General features: G+C 36.0%; 4 protein-coding genes across 4 annotated transcripts; 1 reads left to right on the forward strand and 3 right to left on the reverse strand.

The window, feature by feature from the left end:
• Positions 1 to 67: 67 nt before the first annotated feature.
• atg12 (ATG12 autophagy related 12 homolog (S. cerevisiae)) lies at positions 68 to 4,271 on the reverse strand. Its single transcript, XM_039659637.2, has 4 exons — positions 4,111 to 4,271; positions 2,855 to 2,991; positions 729 to 791; positions 68 to 278 (listed from the first exon to the last, which is right to left on the reverse strand). Exons 1-4 carry the CDS (start codon positions 4,211 to 4,213, stop codon positions 219 to 221), a joined length of 363 nt encoding a protein of 120 aa, XP_039515571.1. The 5' UTR covers positions 4,214 to 4,271; the 3' UTR covers positions 68 to 218.
• A 2,102-nt stretch (positions 4,272 to 6,373) lies between these two features.
• Positions 6,374 to 9,451, forward strand: cdc42ep5 (CDC42 effector protein 5). The gene is made up of 3 exons (XM_039659136.2): positions 6,374 to 6,512; positions 6,668 to 6,738; positions 8,405 to 9,451. The coding sequence occupies exon 3, from the start codon at positions 8,413 to 8,415 to the stop codon at positions 9,316 to 9,318; it is 906 nt and encodes a 301-aa protein (XP_039515070.1). The 5' UTR covers positions 6,374 to 6,512; positions 6,668 to 6,738; positions 8,405 to 8,412; the 3' UTR covers positions 9,319 to 9,451.
• A 1,884-nt stretch (positions 9,452 to 11,335) lies between these two features.
• grwd1 (glutamate-rich WD repeat containing 1) lies at positions 11,336 to 17,089 on the reverse strand. The gene is made up of 7 exons (XM_039659135.2): positions 16,835 to 17,089; positions 15,812 to 15,929; positions 15,556 to 15,718; positions 14,716 to 14,926; positions 13,361 to 13,503; positions 13,082 to 13,273; positions 11,336 to 11,906 (listed from the first exon to the last, which is right to left on the reverse strand). Exons 1-7 carry the CDS (start codon positions 17,046 to 17,048, stop codon positions 11,598 to 11,600), a joined length of 1,350 nt encoding a protein of 449 aa, XP_039515069.1. The 5' UTR covers positions 17,049 to 17,089; the 3' UTR covers positions 11,336 to 11,597.
• Positions 17,090 to 19,614: 2,525 nt separating this feature from the next.
• LOC120470429 (uncharacterized) lies at positions 19,615 to 22,509 on the reverse strand. Its single transcript, XM_039660005.2, has 5 exons — positions 22,004 to 22,509; positions 21,732 to 21,844; positions 21,488 to 21,556; positions 20,544 to 20,675; positions 19,615 to 20,380 (listed from the first exon to the last, which is right to left on the reverse strand). The coding sequence occupies exons 1-5, from the start codon at positions 22,014 to 22,016 to the stop codon at positions 20,027 to 20,029; spliced, it is 681 nt and encodes a 226-aa protein (XP_039515939.1). The 5' UTR covers positions 22,017 to 22,509; the 3' UTR covers positions 19,615 to 20,026.
• Positions 22,510 to 22,751: the final 242 nt, after the last annotated feature.

The raw sequence follows: 22,751 nt of genomic DNA on the forward strand, positions 1-22,751 counted from the left end.
TTCTTATGATTTCCACCTATTCCTCCCACCTCCACTGCGCTTTACAAAAGTCCCACGAGATGATGCATTGCTTCATAATATTATTTACACTTTATTATTTACAAAACAACAAGACATGAAAAATGTACAAGTTATAAAAACAATGATGATACGTATGGGATGTTTTTGTTACTGCGTGTGTACAGAAGGCGGACACGGGGGGAAAGAGAGCTGCACGCTCATCCCCAGGCCTGGGACTTGCAGTAATGCAGAACTAGTTTCCCATCACTTCCAAAACACTGTAAAACAGAGTAGAAGAACAAGGTTTACCAATTAAATCCGATAAACACGTCGTTCCTTCACAGAAATCCCATCAAAATTGCATTGACCTATTATGTTCATTATACAGCATTACACAGGTCATGTTAAAAACAGAAATAGTCACTAGCATATAGAGGACTGTTGCTAGTTTCAAGTCTTCTGATGTGTCAGCAAAACATTGCTACATGACTGTAGTAATGACAGTAAATCATGAATAATTACTCCAACTAAACCATACCCAGCTTTTAATACTAACCCTATAGTAAGTACATGTTAATTGATATTACTCTATACTTTTGAAATGTATAATTACACTGTGACTAGGACACATTCAAAGGAAGTGCAACCAATTGGTCTACTTTCAATTTCCTTAAAAAGCCAGAGGAGGGCAGAGGATTTGGCAAACACACACACATACAAAAACATACCTCAAAAAGCACACCCACTTCTTGGTCTGGTGATGGAGCAAATGACTGATTGACATAAATGAACTGGTGGAAGAGCAGAAAATAAAGGTAAAGCATTCAGTACAGAAGAGCAATAAGAAAAAAACTACTTCATCTCATAATTATTTTTTCTGTTTGAATTCATGATTAAAAATTAATTTGATTGGTTCATAAATGCAATTACTTATGAGAAAAATCACATAAATTAAACATACAAACACACACACACACACACACACACCTATATATATATATATATATATATATGAAGAGTTCAGATGCAAAAGCCTCTAAGTGCCTCTAAGTATATTTAAGTTCAGTGATTTCACTTAAATGGCAATGATGATTACCTATTAATTGTTATTTAAGTGAAATTACTGAACTTAAATATACAAGTTTGATAAAAATCATCATTAAAGAAGAAAATTTCAAATGGCATTTAGAGGCTTTTGCATCTGAACTCTTCATATATATATGTTTGTGTATTTATTAATAAAAAGGTTCATTCAAATGTATTTATTAAACATTTATGAGAACAGCAAAATGTATTGTCCACGAATGTAGATCTAAAGCAGTGGTTCTCAACTGAGGGCCAGGGCCCAATAGCATAGTGAATGAACTCTGATCCCAGAGTACACAGCACTGCAGAGTTTAGAAAAAGCCCTTTGAAGGCAAGCCTGTGACTTTAGTCCAAAAAAAAAAAAAAAAAAAACGCAGAAAAGGACACAAGAGGCCTTTGGATGTCAATGAGAGAGGCTTCACTGTATTGTGAGGAAATAGCTTATATTTAATAAATCGACAGTCTGCTAATCTTCAATGTGTTTTAAGGCTAACAATACTTTTGTTGGTGACCGTTTGTAGATTTTACAATAGAAATGTTATTTTACAAGAGAAGGCAGAGTAGGGAATGTCACGACAGGTAGGACTCCATTACCACCATCAGACACGTAGGGGTATTTAATAATTGACATCTCCCCAATCAAACACACCTGATTCACCTGACCAAGGGTGTGTCTCAATCAGCTCCCCGGCTTGTGAATCAGTATGTTGTGTACATAAATCCGGCTGCTGGTAAGGACCCTGGTTCGCTACACATTGGTACAGTGATAACGCAATTTCCGGCAACATGACTACATACAATGCCAAAGTACAACATTGTAGAATGTTGCAATCTTGCAAAATTTCAGGTGAATATTAATAAATGCTAACTAGATCTGTTCACTACCTGTCTAGCGATGTGCGTTTATGCTAACATATAAATAAATAAAAAACGGTTTGTCTTTTCAAATCTTCTATTGTCATTATATTTATTCAGTTGGCTTGTGCGTTTCATGTTTTGTGCTTCAGAAATTTGACGAATTTTCCAGTAAGGGAGCATAGTGAGCATTGATGCTCCCTGGTTTTTGCGGATTTTGGATTAAGACAGCCCTTAAAATGGCCGTCAAATATTGTGTTGGACAACGGGAAGCATACGAGTAAAAAAAAAAATAAGCCCACGGATAACTCGCATGGAAATGGCATGGCCTTTTTCAGACCTGTTCCCTTGCACCAGTCTTAAGGCCTGAGCGTACTTCAATTTTCCATTTCCCGTGTCCGCACAGCTTTCAAAAGCACACTAACTCAACCGGATGAGCGCAGAAGGGCACGTTTGACACAATTGCTTTTCCAGGCTCTTTAGAGGATATCATAGGCCAACACTGAGTCGTGTCATTTACAGGATGTTCACTCAGAGGGATAGAGGAAGAAAAGTAGCTTGTGTGCTAAAGTTAAACAAGAACCAAGAAAAAAAAAACAACGGAGAATGATATACTGCTTTGTTTACTGTTCTTGGCGTGTTGTTTTGTATCGCTCTGTACAACAACTGTACAATATATGCACAGTTGCGTATTGCCACCTACTGGACTCTTCTGTCTCAACATTCACCTTCTTGATGGTGAAAATTATCTCTCTATGTAAAATTGTCTCTATATGAATATCTTTAAGACTATCTTTCAAACTGGGAAAAATGAGTGGTTGTGTTCTTTTGTTGATGGCACAGTGGTCTGGCAGAGGAGGGAGAGCCCACTCTGCTTTAATAATGCTTTTTAATGGTGGGGTGAATAACATACCAGTTGTTCACTAGGCTCCAGTTTGAGAAAGCGTGAGATGAATTGAGCGAGTGACTGTACGGTCCTTCCTTTCTCCACTGACCATTTTTTGGTCTTCATGATGGGCGTATCACCGACAGCCTTTAACAGCACATCAACTGAAAGATAAAATGAGGACAAAATAATTCACAACATATTCAGAAAACATCTGTGGGCCATACTTATAAAGAAGCTGAACTTATTACAGATTGCTTTTTTAACAGTGTACTTAAGTGTGTTACGAAACACGAAAATGTACTCTTAAAACAAACAAACACACAGTCCAACATTACATTATGTGTCATTAACTACTAGTAACTTTTACATGCATTTTTTCGGTTTATTGTGTACATACATGTTTTACATTGAACTTATATTTAAAAAGGAAAATGAATGTAATTACAGCTGTAATTAGTCTAATTACATCTATAATTAAACTGCTGACAGTGTCCTTATTTACCCTTAAACAAAACCAGACCATCAAACCTGTACCAAACCTTCCCCATATCCCGCCTCAATACCAGCAAAAGTGTTTTGCAATACAACATAAAACAATGATTACACTGTACCTAAAAAGTATTTTTATGCAAGTATGCAAGACATACATAACAGCTAAAGACAGACACCTAATATAAAGTGAGACACCCAATAAAATGAACAGCATATTTTCACAAGGGCCAGCTAATAACTTTCTGATGTCAAACAAACTACTTTGTTTGTAAAAATTTAAAGCAAGTAAAGTAATGTATAAGTTATATTGAAATCTATCGGTATATTACCTTATTAATCAATAATTATTCTAAAACAATAAAACTGCAATAAAACTTTATATAATAAATACATTTTTACGGTGCGATATAGCCATAGGCTCCACCATTGGGTTCCCAACTTCACAATAAATTGTGATTATTATAATACTCTGTATTATCTTGTCATCTGTTGTTGAATGATTGTACAAGAATATTTTAGGCCATTCGGTTAATTAAAATAACGATTATGCCGAAAAAAAATCTTAACAATAATACAACTCTTACAAACACTTTCATGGTAAAGAAGCACATGCCTGCTTGCCAGCCATTGGCTGCCTACATACAAACGGGATGTTCATTGGCTGGCAGAGCTATCAATCTTTGCGAAATCACGGAAGTAGATCGCTGATGACCTGCCGAAATAAACACTGCAGCAGCCTTTAGCAATTAATTTATAACAGTTTCTCAGGTCATGTATATAACTCATACTCTTTTTCTTCTCATCCGATAATCCAATGTGTTCAGTGGCAGTTTGTTGTATCGATGGTTCATCTTTTTGATTTTCTGTAGGAGATTCTGCGTTGTCAGACATCCTTCGACGTACACAACTGGCAGCAACACCATAAAACTGCGCATGCGTGCTGATCTTAGCTGAATTTTCAAATTAAAAGTCTCCGAGGGCGTCCTTTATTTATTTTTTATTTTTTAAAGGCTACAAAGCACATTTTATTAAGTTTATATAATTAGCTTCAATTCAGTTTAGTAAAGTACACTAGCTTTAATTTAGTGTCATCAGATTAATTTATAGGAAACCGTATATGCTAATCCAACCACTGGATGGCAACATTTTCATAAGAATGGTTACATAAGATAGGAACTTCTGGAACGCTTTTTGTTAGTGTGTAGGTCTGACAAGTGATGAATAAATATTTATGCGTGCTGGTATTAAAGAGATCTACTGTGCTGCATTCATTGCACTTCAAATGTAAGTAGCCTACACTTCTTGACTCCACAGACTTTTTTTTATCCCTTAACATTTACTCACAGAGTGCAGCACTAAAGGTAAGTATTCCATTCAAAAGATAGAGAATTCACTGGGGAGCAAATATAAATCCATGTATAAATAGAGCCTACTGTTCAGACTTATTTTGGCATTGTAAATATAAAAGTAGCTGGATTTTGTTTCATTATTGTATATGGATATTCTCTAATCCAGTGAACCACTCCTTCAGTAATGATGGGTTTTATATGTGACCTCATACACTGACAACACTTCCAGCCATTCATCATTGTATTAGTAACCACAGTGATAGTGTGTGAAATAAGCTGTGCTAAGAAAGAGGAAGTGATGTGATGTGATTCATGGCTCAGCTGCAGCATCCTTGAATTCTCTTTCCAGGCAGGATATGTAGGCCACCAAAGGAGAAAGAATGTCAGTTGTAGCCTTTAATCTACAATTCATTCAAAGATCTTAGTTTTCTTAACTCTTTGGCATCATATTTGATGCATGAAAGGAATTTAAACTGTCAACAAAATTAAAACTTTGCTGAAAAACCTGTTGTATAACTACAACTTTCTGTCCTCTAATTGATAATTCATACTTTTTTTTAGCAAGTAAAAGGCATTTTAGTATTGTAAATAGGCCTATGTATCCCTTTACGTCACCTGTCCTTTGAAATCTTAGCCCATGTGAAAAAGTAAACATAATAATAATAATAGGCTACTAATAGTTTATTTTTTTCCTTGTTTTTTTATGTATGTATCGAATTTAAAATGCAAGCTTTTGAGGAACTCTCAATAACAATAACATTTCTCTATTTTTTTATTAAACTAAACATTTAAATATCATATTTTTTTAGACATATTATTGGTAGATATTGAGTGATAACTGATATGTATTTTATGTAAGTAGTTATACTCATTGATTCAAATTAAAATCAAAATGTCATCTTAATCCTAAAAACTCCATATTCTGATGTTCTCCATCTTCTCAGTATGATCTCATAGGATAATATGTGGCCCATGATACTGAGAATATGGAGATCCATCATCAGAATATGATACATGCCATAAAAGCCTGATGCATCAAATATGATACAAAATGTTTATATATAATTTATAGACTAGGCCTATATATATAAAATTTATAAAGGCCCATTTTTACATTTTGTCTAAAGGATGAATAAACTGTTCAATTCTCCCAAATGTTTCTATTGTTTCGCTTTTCAAAAGAAATCAAACTTACACTATGGATTTTTACTTCTATTATAATATAGATGGTGAAAGTGATAGGCCCATGCATGATACAAAAATAAAACAGAGCATTAGAACAGGTTCTGCTTCGACAAGCTCTGTTCAAAATGTTGACAGACGGGATTCCAAAATGTGTTTTCATTGTGATTCACCCATGGCAATAAACTCAAACACACAATGTACAAACAGTCCTACACAAAGGTATGACAATAGCTCTTATATTTCAAATAGTCTCCTCACTTTAAAAATAAAATAAAAATTCATTACGTTTTTAGATGACCTTTTACCTTGGTCAGCTTTTAATTTTTCACTTGTTCAACCCTAACACCTTTACTCATGATTCTACACTTGAGTGAGGTTTAAAATTCAAAAGGAAAACTCATGTGAAATCATTCTGAAATGAAAACAATGCATAGGCAGCGCTGCACTTTCATTCATTATTACAGCTGTTGCCAAAGCGCTCCCATGTAAAACTCACGTCACTTCCTTGCCCATCCCTAAAGGAAAAAAAAGAAATATCGTAGAGAAGAGCGACGCCAGAAAAGTCTGTAAAAGAAGGAAAGCGATATATAAAGAATAATTTGGTTAAAACTGGAGCAAATAGGTACAATCCCGTTGACAAGCACACGGTGATCAAAGTAAGTCTAATTCCATCGTTTTAAAGGAAACCGATTCGGTAACTCCGTTGGGCGCGTAACTTTTGCAGTTACTCCCACTTTCAGAGACCTTCATTGCATTAAAATAAAAATACTATTTGATTTTTCAACACACGTTGATTTTTGCTCTATTACAGCTTCATTGGGCAGGGCGACGCTTTCCTGGGCAACAGGCAGGTCTTCTGCTTAAATTTTAATATCATTGCTGGTAAGTTGCTGAAATGACTTTATTTCGTTTTCATCGAATGTTTATAAAATGTGTATAAAGGTGTTTTCAGAAAGTACGTTAAACCTATGATTTATTTTACTTTATATCGTTGGTAAACCCGTGGCAAATAGATCTGGTAAAGACGACTAGAACTAATACCCTTTCCAGCTGTTGCAGTTGTTTATGAAAAGGTTAGGACCAGTCTATGGTTAGGACTATGGCTCTCTCTCTCTCTCTCTCTCTCTCTCTCTCTCTCTCTCTCTCTCTCTCTCTCTATATATATATATATATATATATATAGCTTTTATTTAATTATTAAATGTTAAGGGGGGGGGGGGGGGGTTAATTTTGTAGTATTAGAAACTATCCCTGGGCTTAAGAGGTGTAGGCTCCCTCCAGAAACGAGTGACATTTCAGTTTGTCAATTAACTAATCGATTTAAGTGTTAAAAAGATATAGACTAACCGTGGCCACATTTATGTTTCTCAGACTTTGCGTCTCAAACACAGACTGTAAAAAAAAAAGGTCTCAACCTCGCGAGAGTGCTCGAGGCAAGAATGCATTTAAGCACGCTCTTCACATACAAGTCCGAGCTTGGATTTGGCGTCTGTCACCTCCTCTTTTTTCACTACATTTTCTCAATCATAGCTCCTTTTTGTGCAACATAATGATTTCATACATGTTTATTGATAAAATCCGCAAATATACAAATTGAAGAACGTGGGTCTAATCTTACCTCACCCAAAACGGAGCAGTTGAGTCCCAGCAGTTGAGCAACTTCAGCTTTTACAGAGAAAACAGTCTGAGGAAAGAAATGTAGGAATGTCTATAACAAGCAACATTACATTATAATTAACCATAATATAAGAAATAAAAGTGTATACAATCTGATATTATATTTATGATTTTAGGGGATTTAGAAATGTGGATATCAAGCAACATCAAATAATTATAATATAATACCAGCAGATAAGATGTTATTCACTGTAAAACAAAAAGTTGCTGCCTTAAATTTTTAAGTACAATCAAGTTGGTTGTTTAAGTAATTTCAACTTAAATGACATTAAACTGACTTAAAAAATATTTGAATCTTGTATTAGCCTAGCTACTTATAAAAAAAGTTAAAAATATATAAACTTATTTTGATGAGTTAAAGCAATGTAAAAACATTATGTTGTCAACTTTTTGATCATAATGTTTTACTGTGTTATTATATTTTATTACAGTTTATATTGAGATTAAAGTATGTATATATATATTGAGAATAAATGAGATTTAGTAATGCATGTAAAACACTGCTTCAAGGGACTTATTGCTTTTATAAAACAGTTACTCCATAAAAATATTCATTTTAATATTTTTATTCATAAAATAAATACCAGCAACAATAACACATTTATTCCTTCGCCAAGCAGTTTAGTTCCAAAGAGGTTGCCAAGCAACACATGCAGCAACAAAGAATCACAAACGGCTGTTGTGTAGTAATACTAATGTAATGCGGTCACAGGTGTATGTTTGTTAGGTAATTTATAACGGCTTCGAACGCGGCTCAACCCATCTGAATCAAGAACCAGAACTATCCGTTTTATAAAATATCATATAATGGCTATAAATGTTTTTATTACATCTTTCCCTTAATCTTACTTTGCAATATTCTTTCCCTCAGTTGCTACCATGCCACTCCACAAATCATCTCGAACCCCTCGTCTGGACCCCACCATGATCTCTGCTCCCTTGGGGGATTTTCGTCACACCATGCATATTGGTCGTGGTGGAGACGCTTTTGGTGACACCTCGTTCCTGTCCAGCCATGGCCCCTCTGGTCCTAATCCCAACTCTGAGCAACCAGTCGGGGAAGCCACTGTAGAGACCGCAGACATTCAGATGAACCATAATAATGATACTGAATATGCCGAAGAAGATATCGGTCCAAGTGAGCTCCGGCACGCCGATTCAGTTTCCTCCTTTGACCTCGACTTCGATTTAGGGCCTTCGATTTTAGGAGATGTGCTGGGAGTGATGGATGGACTGACCATGGGTTTTCACAAAGACAGCGAAGAGGTGTTTAGTCCCAGCAAGAGCACAAGAGATGGGATGATGTCGCCAAGGAGTGCTGCCAATGAGTTGAATGAGAGGATGAGAATGGAAAGCGTGACCAAAGAGGTGAGCCAACAAGATGAGCAATTGAACGAGATGAATGGCGTGAAATCAAAAGGGCTCAGGCCTAAAGTGCGATTCAGCGACAAGCGTGATGAGATCATCGGCCGGCAGGAAGCAATTGAGGGGCTAGACGTGGAAGGTGAAGAAGAAATGAGCTTGAGACCAAATAAGGAGATGCAGGAGATTAGTGGAAGAATAGTTTATGACAAAGACCCAAGACAAGCAGAGATGGTTAATCGGAAGGAGGACAACTCTCCAAGCACCTCTTCCTCAATGAGCTCAGAATATGAGGGAGTCTCACCGTTGGACCGGAGGAGAGAAAACCAACATCTTTCAGAAACAGATTCAGAGGAGGAGGGTGTCAATGGAGAACAAGGATACACTTTTGAGGACGAGTTTGATGATGAGATTGGCCTATAAGAGGACATAGCGAGCGATTTGAGGACCAAAAATAAGTCATTAGCAGAATTTATGGATCATGATGACTTGTGGACAGAATCATACTTTAAAAAAAATCCAAACGCAGAGAAATAATGAAAATGTCCTTCTTGAGGTAATAACTGGACTATTTGGAACTCTCTTTTCCACACTTTTGAAGTTTACGATGGTGTTTGCTCAGTTTCAAGTCTATTTTATGAAAGAAAGACAATCTTACGGTTTGTCTTTTTATTGGATTTTGTAAGTACAAATTTTGAGAGTCTCCCACGGCCATGGTCTATCGTCTTAAAGAACAACCCAAGGACAATTTTCTGCATATATTCCCAAGGTATATAAAACGGTTTAATATTTCAACTTATTAGTACTGTTGTTGGACACTTTACCTTCTTCAGTTAACTGGATACAGCTTTAATCTCAATGGAGAGTGAATACCTGCAGTACAGACTCTTTTTTTTTAAGCCAAACACCATATTAATTATTGTTTATATTATGGTTATATACAGTGCCTTACAGAAGACACTGAAGATGTTTTCCATATTTGTCTTGCTTGGTGTCACTGAAAAGCCAGCGAAGAAGCTTTTCTTTTTGTGGGAAGTTGCTGAACGCATTCACAAATGCTGGAATTTTCTCCTGGGAGTTTTCATTATTACATATGCATACATACATACATACATACATACATGCATATCCTAAAATGCAATAAGCAATCAGACTGCTTTTTGTTTTTGGAGTCTCTTAAAAAGTGTAAAAATGAAAAGCACACAATATAGTTACACACTACAAAATAGTCTTAAAGCTTAACAAGTGCTAAACGCATAGTTTTTAAACTGTGAATGAAAAACAAAACTCATATTCTGGTTGATCATGTAGGTTGACCAGATTCATAAAGGGAAGCATGAAAAGCTTTAATAGGTTGGGTTTATTTTTTTTTAAAGCAATCGCTTTTATCTAGCTTCCACATTTGTATGATTTGAATACTATAACGGACAATCAGTAGTTATTTTACACTCAAAACCACTCTGCCAATTGAAATAATGTATAGACCAAAATGTGTAAAGTTTTATAAAACTGCCATCTGGCATTTTGTATTCTTAGAATGTGCTGATGGAAGGTAAATGAATTTCTGTAATGCTATTTTTATTGATATAAATATTTTTTTTATTTTAAAATCAGGTAAATAAATGAATACTTTACTATCTTTATCTTTTCCTGATGTTTGTTTTTATGTAGGTGGATGAATGGATAGATTTTTATTAACAACTTTTCAGAATAATTCTATGATACGTCTTGGATTTTTTTTCTCCATCTACAAATGCCACAATCATGACCACTAGTCAAGAATTGTGTCAACCAAATATCAAAAGTAAAAACAATTGCTAGAAGTGGAGTACTTGCAAAACATTCCAAGTTTTTTTAAAGAAATTTGTTGAAATTATAAACAAGCTATTTCTTCATACTTACACTGGAGGGCATCCTTTCATATTAACCATTTCCCCTTTCCATCAAGAATCACTGAATTCATAAGACATCAGTTTTCATTTGAGCCTTTAGGGAAAATTCAGAGCACTCATTGGCTGCATAAAAACCTAAATTGTATTTAAAACTTGTTTGAATTCAAGATTTGCATAGAACACAATTTTTTGTAGTTAGACTTACTAGATTTCCCCCAGTTCTCTAAAAATAGTTTTGTGCAAAACATAAAGAAGAAATTGAGGAGTTTTCTAAATTTTTTCCTGAAGAAATAAGAACTAACAATACATTTTCCTGTTTATTATAATATGTGAAAAAGCTACTGTGGTTTTTGAAAATGAACCTTAATAAAAACCTGCAGTCTACTTTCAGACCGAAACATTTTCCCATTAGGTCCAATAATTTGCCTGAGAAAATAATTCTAAACTTTTTTTTTTTTTTACTCAACAGATTTCCAAGGAGAAGTGGCTCTTTGGAAAATTTGCTGGTTGTAAAATAAACAAACAAAGTTGACAGACAACCAATACACTTGATTCAGAACAGAGTTTTAACGAATTAGTAATTTGTCACATACAATTACATAATTTCTGTCTCAAGAAGTTGAAAAATCGGTTCCACAAGAAAAGGGTGGGAAAATGACAGAAATGCATACAAGTCATGCATACCAAGATGTTCCATTCATCCTTCTATATGTACATTAAAAATTATACACATGCACACCATTTATGCCTGAAACAAATCTGTCTGTTTCACTCACACACACACACACACACACACACACATAGAAAGAGTTAAACAGAAATTGTTCTGAAGATGTTGAATCCTGACAGTGCTGTGGAAATGAGAACTCCAGGAATCTGTGGGTGCCAGTGGACCTCCTTCACTTCTTTCTGGCCCTGGTGAAGGAACAGTAGTTGTGGTGGTAGCTGTTTTAAGCCATCTGCCTGTTCTCCCACGTCACATGATTCCACTGACAGATCCCATTGGCTGATGACATCATCAGCTCCAGAGGCGGCAAACACACTAGAGTCAACAGGGCTCCACTGGACCGACGTCACGGGTGCACTGTGCTGCTTAAAACTGGCCACTGGATGTCCAGACTGAAGGGAAAAAAAATCCACGTGATCAGTAAAAAAACACATATCTACACACTACCAGTAAAAACTCAAGAAACATTTTTCTTTAATTTACCAAAAAACAATTAAATAGATCAAAACTTAGATATTTTTCTAATGTTATAAGAGATTTCTATGTTAAATAAATACTGTTCTTTTGTACCTTTATATTCAACCAGGAAGAGAAATTTATCCTGGAAAAGAATGTATAATGTTTCCCACTAAAACATTAAGCAACAAGCCGTTTTAATAACAGTAAGACATTTTTTATGTGCACCAAATCATCATGTTAAAAAGATTTCTGAAGGATCATGAGACACTGAAGACTGGAGTAATGACAGCTAAAAATACAGCTATAATAATCACAATATATAAAACTGAAATTTAGAATTGAAATAATATTTTACAATATTAATGTAATTGCAGCCTTAGTGGTGGGCATAAGAGGGTTTTTTTCCTTCAGAAATGCTACAGCTATATATTTGAAAATATCCAAACTTAACAGCATTTTTCACAGGTGTCTATAACTTTTCACAGTACTGTAGTTTGCAGGTAGGTTGTTCCAAACAACCTCCCTCCAGTGGGGTGGTGATGGCACAATGGATAAGACACCAATGTGTCGCTGAGCAAGACACTTAAAGGGTTAGTTCACCCAAAAATGAAAATTCTGTCAGTATTTACTCATCCTCATGTTGTTCCAAACCTCTATGTGTTTATTTGTTCTGCTATACACAAATGGTAGTACTATGGTAGTCAATGGGGATTGAGATCTGTTTGATTAAAACATTCTTCCAAATATCTTCCTTTGTGTTCAGCAGAACAAATAAACACATAGAGGTTTGAAACAACATGAGGGTGAGTAAATACTGACAGAATTTTCATTTTTGGGTGAACTAACCCTTTAACCACCTAGTTGCTCCAGAGGCGTGCAACCTCAGACATACATAGCACTTGTAAGTCGCTTTGGATAAAAAGCGTCAGCTAAATGAATAAATGTAAATGTAAACATCCTGGAACAATATACCAGGCAGTTATGGGTTTATATGGCCTCAATTGCGTTTGTCTCTTCACATCATCCCAGCCGGACCGGTTTCACTTTAGTCGTTTCCTTTAGTTGGATAATAAAACCTTTATATTTGTTTGCTCTTTCTCATGCTCACCTTGAACTGCCTTAAATCCCAGACTTTCAGGAGGCCATCATCTCCTCCAGACAAAATAAATGGTTCAGTTCGGTTCCAGCTGATCACATTGACATCTGAAGAATGAGCCTCATTGGCTGAAAGCATAGAATTAGGTGGGGCCCTTAAGTCCCAAATGCGAATGGACTGATCCACTGAGCACGATGCAAAAACCTGGGCGTGCGAGAGAAACACACATTTAGAAATTACATCCATTAATCAATATCCATTAATATCATCTCACTGCGTTGACTGACACACCGTGGCTTCAGTAGGTGACCACTGTAGGTCCTCAACAGACTTGCTGTGTGAGCTGAAAGGCCGTTGGTCAATCTTCCAAGTCCCACCCTCCTGTGGCTCCCAGACATGAATGTTCTTCTTGCAGTCGCCGCTTACCAGGCGTCCTAAGGTAGGTAAACATTAAATTATTTGAATCTTAGCAGTTCCTTTAGTCGATAAAAATCAATTTAGATAGAGATAAGACCCTGTTCTGTATGTCATATGCACCATGTTCCAAAGGATTACGCAAGTGACATATCAAAGGAATTTCAGTACAATAAATATTTAGTTAAGTTATACAAAGAAAGTGTTTGTTTTATTTCTCACATCTTTTTAGATAACTGGCATCAATCTCAGTAGTTTGCCAGGAAAACCTTCTTAAAGAGGTTGTTTCACATTATAGAGCAAAGTTACCGTTCTCATGCACTACTGGGAGGAAGAAAGATCTTTCTGAAGATAAAAAGCATGAAAGATGTTGAAAAAGGTCTTGAAAAAGGAATGTTAACTCATATTTTGTGGAAACTGAACATATTTTGTCAAGCTGATTTTAAGCATAGAAGTGCTCAGTCAGAAAAAGGCTTAAGGAAAGTTTCTGTCAAAAAAGTCAAATGAATTGCATTAAAAGGCCAGACCATCAGTTGTAATACTAGTATGGAATTCTATTACATTTTAAAAATGGCTATTCATTTATTTATAATGTTATACACAACTGCCAGCCTGCAAATACATATTTGCTGCTAAACAGTGATTTTTTTATAGCTGCCCTTTTAATACAGTTAATTTGTTCGACAGAAACTTTCCTAAATAAGCCTTTATTTGACCGAGTGCTTCGGTCCACTAAATTTCTCACAAATATTTTGATAGTTCGATAATCTCCACTCAGTCTTTCATTTCACGCTTTTCATCTTCAGAAAGATCATTCTTCCTCCCCATATTGCATGCACTGAGACTTGCTTAATAATGTGGAACAACCTCTTTAAGTAGTTTCCATTTACCCAAGAAAACCTGGAAAACGACTTAAACCTGTCTGAGATTGATACCAGTTATCTAAAAAGATATGAGAAACAAAACAAACAGGCACTTTCTTAGAAAAACTACAATCTATTGTACCGAATTCCTACTGGTAAGTCCTTTGCATAATAATGTGGAACACAGTGTAAAGTCACAATCCATAGTTTGACAGATCAGTGTATAACATCAAACTACCACGAGAGGGATTAAAGAGGCTGTGTATGGCCGTCTGTTCTCTTAATCGCTCTCACGGTACTTTGGTGATGTCATACACCAATTGGTCTGCACTGCGCCGCTTCAAGTCGAACACACCTCATATTACCCACCTGGTACTTTGGGTGACCAATCAATGGCAAATCCTTCTGACATGTGACCAGTAAAACTGAAAAGGGGCGTGGCTTCCTTCTGTTGCTTGATAAAAGCTGACATCACTGATGAACTGTGTACTGCCTCAAGCTGAGGTCGGAGGTCAAAAATCTCCAACTGGCCTTTCTCTGACCAGACAGCAGCCAATGCCTGTTCCCCTCGCTGGGTGACCTATTCAAGTATTAAGATAGTCACTTTAGATGAGTGAGAGAATTAAACTGGTTAGTCTGGATTCAATTTCTAATATCTACTCTGCAAAAAAGATTGTTTTCACGCCAAATTGTGTGTGTGTAAATACAGTTTTTGTATGAACACAAAAAGATTGAACAACTGAGACAAACTGAACAAATTTCACATACTATGGACAAACAGAAATGAACTTTAGGCCTGGTTTCACAGACAGGGTTTAGATAAAGATAGGATTAGTTCATTTAAGACATTTTAAAAGCTTTTATACACATGCCGTAGAACAATACTTGTGGACCCCAGGCATCTTTCTTGAGTCTGTTTTGTACTTGAGTCAGTACTAGAAAGGTCTCTTTAAATGTATTGTTATTGTAACTGTGACTTTATTTGTCTACCACCGGTAAACTGTTAGTGTCTTGAGGACTGTCCCACAGGTGTATATGCAAGAATTGTTTATGGGACATTGAACAAGCATGAAAAACATTGTCTGACAAGATCTGAATCTTATTTGGATTTTACAGAATTATCTTTAAAACAGAGCATACTGAAAAATTACGTTTCTTTGTATGCTGTGTTTATAAAGAAGTAGATTATAGGAAAGCAACTTGACTTACTCTGACTCTGTTGATCCCACCATAATGTGGCATCATGGCCAGTTCCAACTGTGGTTTCCTATCCTCGTCTTCCTCATCTTCATCACTTTCTCCATCACTGCTTTCATTTTCATCTTTTTCTTTGTCAGTTTCATGAAGATTGTGCATGCGCATGACAATAAGCCTGGATAGAGATTGAAATTTTATTATCTTTAGTTTAGTTTATTATCATATGTTTGCTGAAGATAATGAAAAGTTACAAGCTTTGCCAGTTTACCTGTTGCTGAACGCGGTGTCCGCCTGTGTTCCAGCACAAAGCACCATAGAGAGAGGAAACTGCTCTCTCCCCTCTCCTTCACCATCACGCACCACATCAAAACTCAGACATGGGGCACCTGCAGGGGAAAGAGAAGTTCACCTACCGGTATTATACATGCGCATTTAAGAAGAGAGCAAGTATGGTTTTAGAACAGGTACATCTGGTTAACATAAAAGTTACTCTATTTTAATTCACGGTAATAAGGCTTCAAAACATTCTAACTAAAATAAGTATTTCACTCATTTTAAGAATATAAAAAAATTATAATAACGTAAGAAACAAAATAAAAATAATTTTGTTCAAAGAACAATCGGTTTGATGAACATCTTAATTTGCAAGCATATTTCCCCCGATTCCCATTCTCACTATCATGTGACAAAAATTACAATTTATGACAATACAATTTCTTTGACTAATATAATTGTTTAGCGTTGAAGCTTTATTGTGCAAAATTAGTATTTTAGTATGCATTACGACATTGAGCATAACAAAAATAAAAGTGTCAGAATGCATTAGTGTAATGAGAGTTTGTACATTGTCCTAAAAATAATGGCTAAATTCAAAATATAATAATAATAATAATAACAGAAACAATTATTGTTATTTTGAGAAAACGAAGGCTACATAGCCATTAGAATACTGTGACAATAGTTTCAGGAGATTACACTTAATTACCTGACATTCTCATTTTTAATGATACACGTGAAATATACTTTAGGATCACATGACGTTACCCAGACATCTCTTAACACATATGCAAACAAAAAGACAGACTGTGATACAAATGACACTTGACAGTGTTGTACCACGACACTAATACATTTCCAAAAAAAAACAACACATTATTGCCATAGTACTTTATTTTGTTGGTAGATGTATGCAATATGTTGCATAGAGGAAACTACTTCTGTGAATAAGTCCCTCATGCTTGTGCTCGTCTATGTAGTATGTTAAGTGATCGGAGATGTTCAGCAAACTGACCAGTCTGGCACTCGTGATACATGCGGTAAGCGGAGCGGTCCATCTCGAGCTCTTCTCCTGGCTGGAGCGCTTCCAGACCGGGGACATAAACTTTTTCCTCTACGTCCCCGTTCTGTCCACCTCCCTCCATATCATCCTCGTCGCTTCCACTCGCCTCCATGTCCTCAAACTCGTCATCCTCCTGAGGCAACGTGTCTTCATCGGCCGCGGACATTTTGAGAGAACGGACTGTTTCCGCTTCACGTCGTCACGTGGTTTTTCTTCTTCTTCTTCTTCTTTCCGGTTTAATGGCAGTTGGCAAACCAAACTTTAATGGTGCATTCCCGCCACCTACTGGATTGGAGTGTGGATAACGTTATGGTAGTACTGACCTAAATCCTGTTAATTAAATGAGTATCCTTTAAAAAATGAAATAATAATTCATATATCTTAAATTGCTTTGGGCCATTCCCTAATAATGCTTTGATAGACAAATCTTCCATTTCTATTTCTCTTAATTCTTGTAATAATTTAAATCTTTCTCTCGTATACGCCTCACACTTCAGCAATACATGTTCTACACTTTCCATATTTCCTAAACTGCATTTGTCACAGTATCCAGTCTGGTGTTTCCCAATCCTGGCCATACTTTGATTTAATAAACAATGGCCAATACGCATTCTTGAAATTATAACATCCCTCCTTCTATTACCAAAATTTTTCCTTACTGAACCAACTGTTCCTTGAATTTTGTATAGATGCCGACCCTTATTTCCACTATCCCATTCCTTCTGCCATTTCTTCCTAATTCCCTTTGCTATTATACTTTTTATCTTAGTCTTACTTAATGCAATTTTAATATCAACTTCTTGGAATTATATGGCCTGCTTTGCTAAACTATCTACCTCTTCATTTCCTGCCACCCCCATATGAGCTGGTATCCAAAGAAAATTAATAACGATTCTCAATTGTTTGATTCTAAAAAGACTTTGTAATATTTCATAAATTAAGTCCTGTCTAGCTGTAGAAATACCACTTGCTATACTTTCAATTGCCGATAAAGAGTCTGTGCATATAACTGATCTGCTTGGCTGAATTTCTTCAGCCCACTGTAATGCTAATATAATTGCTATTAATTCTGATGTAAATACCGAAATGTAATCTGATGTTCTTTTTAAAATAACTCTAAATTGTGGTAGCCTATAAATACTGCTGCAGACGTTTTTCCAGAGTGTGGATCCTTTGAGCCATCAGTATATATCTGGATGGCACTATAATATATATGATCGATGTATTCTTGTACCTTTACGCTATCCAAAATAATCTTCTCATTATGTTTGTCTTTGTGTAACTGTATATCTATAGAAGGCATTGGAAGAAACCAATAAGGAATTGCTGGCAAAAACACACATTTGGCAATATTAACCTCTTTAACTATTTCTCTTGCTTCCTCATTAATGATCCATCCAAAACTTGTTAAATTTAGTTGTTATATTCCCAACAATCCCTTAAAACATTTTTAACTGGATGATTTTCTCGTCACGTGGTTTAAAGCGCACCCTAGCCCTGTACAGAGTTGGAAAGCACCCAAGTCCCCGGGCTAGCGGGAATTGTTGTCCCAGACTGACTGTTTTCCAGTAATCCTTCTTATTCTTTATATCTCTAACATTTAAGTAATCTTCTAAAAATCTGGGCATTGAAATATAATTATTCATTAACCCTTTCCATTCCAGTAGTTGATATTGGTTAGCCTAAGCGTGTAATGTTAGTTTCAGCATTAACTAATACATGATCTAAATCAAAAGTCGTATCTCTTAATATTATTTAGCTAGACTAATGGTCTAACATTAACTATCAAAGTAGCCTACGCCTACCTTTATTTTTCACATACAAACTAATGTTTACAAAGAATAATAAATTCTGTAACAAATGTATTGTTAAGCTATGGTTAATGTTAGTTACTGATAATCTTAACTTAAGGGGCCTTATGTTAAAGTCTTGGTATACGTCTTTCAACCTGGCCATCTTAATCTTAAAATGACCAGCATTCTCTTCAAGTCCTACTGAAAAGTGCCCAAAATCCATTTAAATCCATCCAAAATCCAAAAGTGGATAAAAAAAAAAAAAAAAAAAACAGCAAACCAGCTTGCGCTGGTTCAAGCAGGTTTTTTTTTTTTTTTTTACCCTCCAGACAGGTTGGTGCTTTGTGCTAATCCAAACAAATGCTGAAATGCAATGGGCAAAATCCTGCAACATTATGAATATCTAACTAAAATTTAATATATTGTGTGTTGACTGGCAAATTGTGTTTTCGAGATGTGCCAGTCCTATATTGGGCAGCAAAAATGTGTGAACAATAGGTCTCTGTGGCATCTTGTTGTTTGTGCCATCATCTGCAAGTCCCTCCTTCCAGCTGATAGAGTCCTCATGCAAACACTCTGACAAACAAAAGAGTATAGTCTCTAAACATTGCAACAAATAGACAGTTCAGGCAAACACAAATTAATCTTAAGAAGATTTTATTCACGTATAGAAATCTACATGTAAAAACAGACAGCACGTACTGTACACCAAAAATGTTAAATTCATTTATGTAAAACATTGCTTGTAGTAGTAACCTTCTCTATACAAGACAATAATACTTGTAAACATTGTGTAACCCTTTTGTAAATGCCTTTTCTTTTTCGGAAAGTAGCAGGTGCTGTGGTTCCTATATTGAATATGGCTTGAATTTACTGTATAACATGAGTGTAGTTGTTCGCTCTCGAACACTGAGCGATAAGCGGAGCTTTTTGGCTTCATCTATTCTTTACTTTTTCACTACATTCAATGATAAAACATTCAGTCAACAGGTTTTACCTGAATCATCATGACACACAATTCACTGTTTAAGATGACAGAAATACTATATAAGTGATAAAAACAATCAGTGCAAAGACATGATGCAGAAGGAGAAAAAAAACAACCTCATGATAGCCATATGTCCGTTTTCAAAGTATCCCTTTTCTCCAACAGAACTGATCCATAACTGCATCCAGACACTTTATCCAGAGAGCATTTTCTCGAAATCTCAAGCCAAACTTTATTTATCAGTGTAAAACAAAATTAGCTTCCAAACTGACTAAAAACAAGGCAACACAGTAGCGGTCCTTTCAAAGTGAAGCCTTTTTCTGGCCAAGGTTTGTGGCATATTTAAAACAGATTTCTTGACTTTCACCAGATCAGACTTGATATTATCCATAGAAAAGAAAAGCTCCAGTGAGTGAAACCTGTGCAACGTGTCTTAGTAAAGCTGTTGGTTGGACCCCGGTCAAGCTGTATTTTACCAGTCTGTCCTTCTATCACAGGCTGTTGCTCATCCACCGGCTCTCGGTTCTCCACATTCTCTCCCTCCTTTGGATTTTCTTGATCCTCTTCACCTAGTGTGGGGAAGATGCAGTTATGCTCTCCAAAAGCACAATTCAAATCGAGCCATCGTGTGAAGAAGGATGAGGTGAAGGAGAGAAGTCCTTCAGGCGATGTCTGGACAGATGGGAAATCAGAAATATCTGGCGGATCCGGGAATTTCTGTTTACAAAATAATACGGAAAAAACTGACTTCAGATGACAGATATACAGATGTTCAATCTGTCAAGCTTACAGATACATCATCTGATAAAACAGTGTAGTAGCAAGAAGTATGGTTTGATAAAAGTGTGTTAGAAAGAAATAACTGTATATGATGATATACCTCTTTTGCTATGCTGTTCAGAGAGTAAATCAGCTCTCCGATGAACTTGTACTTGAAATGAAATGTACTGAGGTGCTGGAAAAGCTGACTCCAGGAATTTGACAGAAACACGGCAGCACTGAACACACAGCACTAAACATACACACACACAGAGAGATGTATTTTTGAGCAAAATAGGTTCTCTGTAAAAAATAATAAGGACTATCATAGTAAACATTTATGGGTTAATGACAAATACGGATGGCTGAGATGATAAATCAGGAGAAATTTTAGTTTTAAAAAACATGTGACTGACAAGTTCTTAATGTAATCTATCTATTCCTGATGCTTTCATTTGGGAAAATATACCATATCCAAAAGAACATTTTGATTTAATGACTCAAAATGACTAAAAATGTAATGTTGTAAAAAAAAAATAGAGTGTACACAATTTAATCATTATTGTCAAACAAGTTTCAAAGTAGGTTTTTAATGTTTGAGTTACGAATATAATATGGTTAGGCCTACTTATAAAAATGTTTTTATAAAAACATTTTTTAGATATTAAAATATATATTTTTTAAATGTTACTTCGCTGCCATTTTTTAAAGAAACTATAATAAAAGATAATGCCATACTAATGCCAAACTCACAAATATAATTTTTTTGTTTATTTTTATGAATTATGAATTTACTTAATTATTATTATTGTGCGCGCGTGTATGTGTGTGTGTGTGTTCGTGTTTTATAATCTTCTTACAATCTCATTTCCTTTGATCAGTTATTTATTTATTGAATTACTTACTATTGTGTTTTTGTAGACCCCATTAAATGGCAAAAACAACTTTTATTTCAGAAAACTAAAAAAAAAAATGTTCATCAGGCATATTTCAATTATTGTCTGTAACTGAACTGCATACAATGTATCAAAATTGACGCTGAAATGACAGAACTGTCATTCTTACCGGCTCATTGCACAGCGCGCTGTCGTTGAAATAGTGAGACACAACGTAGTTCTTCGGAAACACTTGTGGCTGCAACACATTTAAAATGTCATTACATCCTTTGATCTTTACTTTAGGTTGCATGGGCTTCTCACACGTTACCAAAACCGCAGAGCAACAATAAGGTCAGTGCAAAATGACACGCGAGAGATAAATGAACTTTCTAGCAAACAATGAGCAATTTTTTTTAAAGGATGAAACTCACGAATCCGTTCGTTCGTTCATTGTTTACAGTGTCCTGCAGATTTCTGATCGTCGTCTTCATAAAATCATTGCACCCACTTCCTTGAACAGTCAATATTGATAGAAGTAACAGCACTGAAAAGCAAAGGTAAACATGGTCCAGAGCATTAAAAGCCGTAAGATTCAAAACAACTACGCATTTTAGTGTAGCGAACACCATACACATAATACAACTATTTGAATACGCGCATCAATTGATGGACCTTCGTCAGTGCTGCGCACGTATCACGTTACCTGTTGGTGACATGCTTCTACCGGCCAAAGCGGCCCATATTCCCCATGTTCTTCTTAACCAAGTCCTTTTGCGCGACAGATTGTAGCAGGAAAGATATGGAAGAATCTCAGTCTCAGTGGGTTTCCCAGCTGCCTCGTTTAGTGACTACTAGCTAACGTCTCCTCTTCCTCTTACTGCTGCACTTTCTCCTCGATCCCTCGTTGACAGCTGCACCGCGTTCTGTCCCTCTCTGGCTCAACCCCAATCAGTCACTTGGAAACTCCCAAAGTCTTCTAAAGAGAAAATTCTGATGGAGAGCAAGATTTCCTGTGATTTTAGTTTCCTGTTTCTTTTAGTCTGCTTACTTTCCTTCTTCCTTTATAAATCCATTGTTTTTGAGGCTTGCATTCCCAAGTGGCAAGATACTCATCGAGCTGCACATTTGATCTGTTGTTGGAGGCTACTGGACTGGAGCAAACCGTGTGGAGGCTGCTCACTGAAAGTGAAAGTCCTGGTGGTTCAATCTCTTTTTAAAGCTCCCACCCCTTTACCTCATTAAACAGCATGCACTCCCCCTCTTCATCAGTACTCAATGCACGGCCTTTCCCGGGCTTAGACATAGTCATGCACTCTGGCACTCTGGCAGTCTGGTTTTAATTTCCCTTCCCTCCACTCAAGAATAGAGTATCCCTGTCTGTTGTTTTCTCAATCCCAAGTGAAATGATGACGAAGCACATAAGCTTTTCACATCTGCAATAAAAGGATGTT

The sequence above is a fragment of the Pimephales promelas genome, chromosome 12 (assembly GCF_988280905.1).
Source record: "Pimephales promelas chromosome 12, fPimPro1.hap1.1, whole genome shotgun sequence".
Lineage (NCBI taxonomy): Eukaryota > Metazoa > Chordata > Actinopteri > Cypriniformes > Leuciscidae > Pimephales > Pimephales promelas.

What these genes read in the sequence shown, in the direction of transcription:
- grwd1 (XM_039659135.2), bottom strand. Translation starts at nt 17,048, where the DNA reads ATGTCCGCGGCCGATGAAGACACGTTGCCTCAGGAGGATGACGAGTTT. An exon ending in GTATCACGAGTGCCAGACTG is followed by an intron (nt 15,930 to 16,834) that starts GTCAGTTTGCTG and finishes TTTCCCCTGCAG; the next exon opens with GTGCCCCATGTCTGAGTTTT. An exon ending in GACACCGCGTTCAGCAACAG is followed by an intron (nt 15,719 to 15,811) that starts GTAAACTGGCAA and finishes ATCTCTATCCAG; the next exon opens with GCTTATTGTCATGCGCATGC.
- cdc42ep5 (XM_039659136.2), top strand. Translation starts at nt 8,413, where the DNA reads ATGCCACTCCACAAATCATCTCGAACCCCTCGTCTGGACCCCACCATG.
- atg12 (XM_039659637.2), bottom strand. Translation starts at nt 4,213, where the DNA reads ATGTCTGACAACGCAGAATCTCCTACAGAAAATCAAAAAGATGAACCA. An exon ending in ATCGGATGAGAAGAAAAAGA is followed by an intron (nt 2,992 to 4,110) that starts GTATGAGTTATA and finishes TTTATCTTTCAG; the next exon opens with TTGATGTGCTGTTAAAGGCT. An exon ending in TGGAGCCTAGTGAACAACTG is followed by an intron (nt 792 to 2,854) that starts GTATGTTATTCA and finishes CTCTTCCACCAG; the next exon opens with TTCATTTATGTCAATCAGTC.
- LOC120470429 (XM_039660005.2), bottom strand. An exon ending in GCGCGCTGTGCAATGAGCCG is followed by an intron (nt 20,676 to 21,487) that starts GTAAGAATGACA and finishes GTGTATGTTTAG; the next exon opens with TGCTGTGTGTTCAGTGCTGC. An exon ending in TGAACAGCATAGCAAAAGAG is followed by an intron (nt 20,381 to 20,543) that starts GTATATCATCAT and finishes TTTTGTAAACAG; the next exon opens with AAATTCCCGGATCCGCCAGA.